The following is a 1,431-nucleotide window of genomic DNA, read 5'->3' on the forward strand; positions in this document are numbered from 1 at the left end:
CTATCCTACGCTGCATCAAGAATCAACTAAACCTGACAGGTGAAAAAGATTTTTGATCAAAAACTTCTACCAATTGTCTTAGACTTATTACTAAAGCCTGACACTTTTACAATCATTATATTTTTTTCTACAGCTGAGAAAACTTATCACTTAGTACATTACAGTATTAACAGATCTAAATACAACAGCTCCTCAAACAAACAATAGTATGCTACTATGCTGTACAATGTTTTCTCGTGTACCAGTTTTACTATCACCTGTCAACTTTTGTATTAATCTTTTTTTATTCTTAAGGTGCAACTAGACACACCAGAACTAATATAATTTAGTTGGGAATCACTAATTTAGACTGGATGGTAAAACTTTGAATAATTAATAGAACCTTAGATACATGTAACTGCAATTTTCAAACAAGAATAGGAATGAGAAAATCATAAGAAATTGTTTGGTGATCCAGTGAATAACAGCTTACAGTTAAATTTCTTTTTTGGTATCTTGGCATGGTTGAGCGTGTACAAAAAATTCTTGACAGTTTCAGCATTAAATCGAGCAGTATACTGCAAAATGTAAGATGGTTCAGCAGCATAATCAAATGTAAATCGTTAATAACTGAAGACAACCAAGGTACCTGAACAACCACTACATAATACTTCGAATTGTTGCGGTCACTACAATCAACGACATTGGACTGCGCTTGTGTATTAACCTAACAAAAACATAAAGGACTTAGCCTAGAGTATTGAACGTTTAAATTCAATGTTAAGATAATTACTAAGGAAATTAGAAGATAAGTGTACCAAGACGATGCTTTTGCAAAGATGATCAATGGAAGCCGCACCAAGGATGTCTCTTCGTGATTCGAGAGGGCAGTCGTAGTAATCAGCCGGGACTTTCTTGAATAAAAACTCGTTCACGCCATTCGATTGAAGAATGTTCGAGAGGCGAGCTTCGGTGTCACAGATTGAAATTGGCTCAGGATGCGGTGCAGAGACGGCGTCGTTTTGGGGAAGGTAAGTGTGCTCCAGTTTTGATATTCGTTCCAGTATTTGAGTTTGGACTCGCTCCAGCTCCGCTAGTGTTTCCTCCATTGTGCTGCCTCTTCTTCGCGGTGCGACTGTGAGCGGTCTATGTGACGATCTGGGCTGTTCATCTTCATTTAGTCCCTTGAAATTTGAATGCTGTCCTCATTTGTTTAACTACAATCTCTGGGCCTCCACCTCATAATTTAGATACCTGAATGGTCCATTAACGTGTACAGGACTATCAAAACTTAGGATGGTTAATTATCGTTTTTTTATATTATTTAAAAAAAAAATTATGTAATACTTGCTCATTTATTATTTCCCTTATTTAAAATAAAAAACAAATAAATCAAAAAATATTAACAATAGTTGAAAAAATGAAAAGGCACAAAACATATAAAAAATAAAA

At 35.2% G+C, this 1,431-nt stretch overlaps 1 protein-coding gene across 1 annotated transcript; it reads right to left on the bottom strand.

Moving 5' to 3' along the window:
* Window positions 1-431: 431 nt before the first annotated feature.
* On the bottom strand, window positions 432-1,168 carry LOC116125325. The gene is made up of 3 exons (XM_031411066.1): window positions 798-1,168; window positions 629-706; window positions 432-557 (listed from the first exon to the last, which is right to left on the bottom strand). The coding sequence occupies exons 1-3, from the start codon at window positions 1,086-1,088 to the stop codon at window positions 432-434; spliced, it is 495 nt and encodes a 164-aa protein (XP_031266926.1). The 5' UTR covers window positions 1,089-1,168.
* Between the last annotated feature and the right edge of the window lie 263 nt (window positions 1,169-1,431).

This window comes from Pistacia vera, unplaced genomic scaffold (assembly GCF_008641045.1).
Source record: "Pistacia vera cultivar Batoury unplaced genomic scaffold, PisVer_v2 Contig1622, whole genome shotgun sequence".
Taxonomy (NCBI): domain Eukaryota; kingdom Viridiplantae; phylum Streptophyta; class Magnoliopsida; order Sapindales; family Anacardiaceae; genus Pistacia; species Pistacia vera.

What these genes read in the sequence shown, in the direction of transcription:
- LOC116125325 (XM_031411066.1), bottom strand. Translation starts at nt 1,088, where the DNA reads ATGGAGGAAACACTAGCGGAGCTGGAGCGAGTCCAAACTCAAATACTG. An exon ending in TTTGCAAAAGCATCGTCTTG is followed by an intron (nt 707 to 797) that starts GTACACTTATCT and finishes TGTTTTTGTTAG; the next exon opens with GTTAATACACAAGCGCAGTC. An exon ending in ATTATGTAGTGGTTGTTCAG is followed by an intron (nt 558 to 628) that starts GTACCTTGGTTG and finishes TACATTTTGCAG; the next exon opens with TATACTGCTCGATTTAATGC.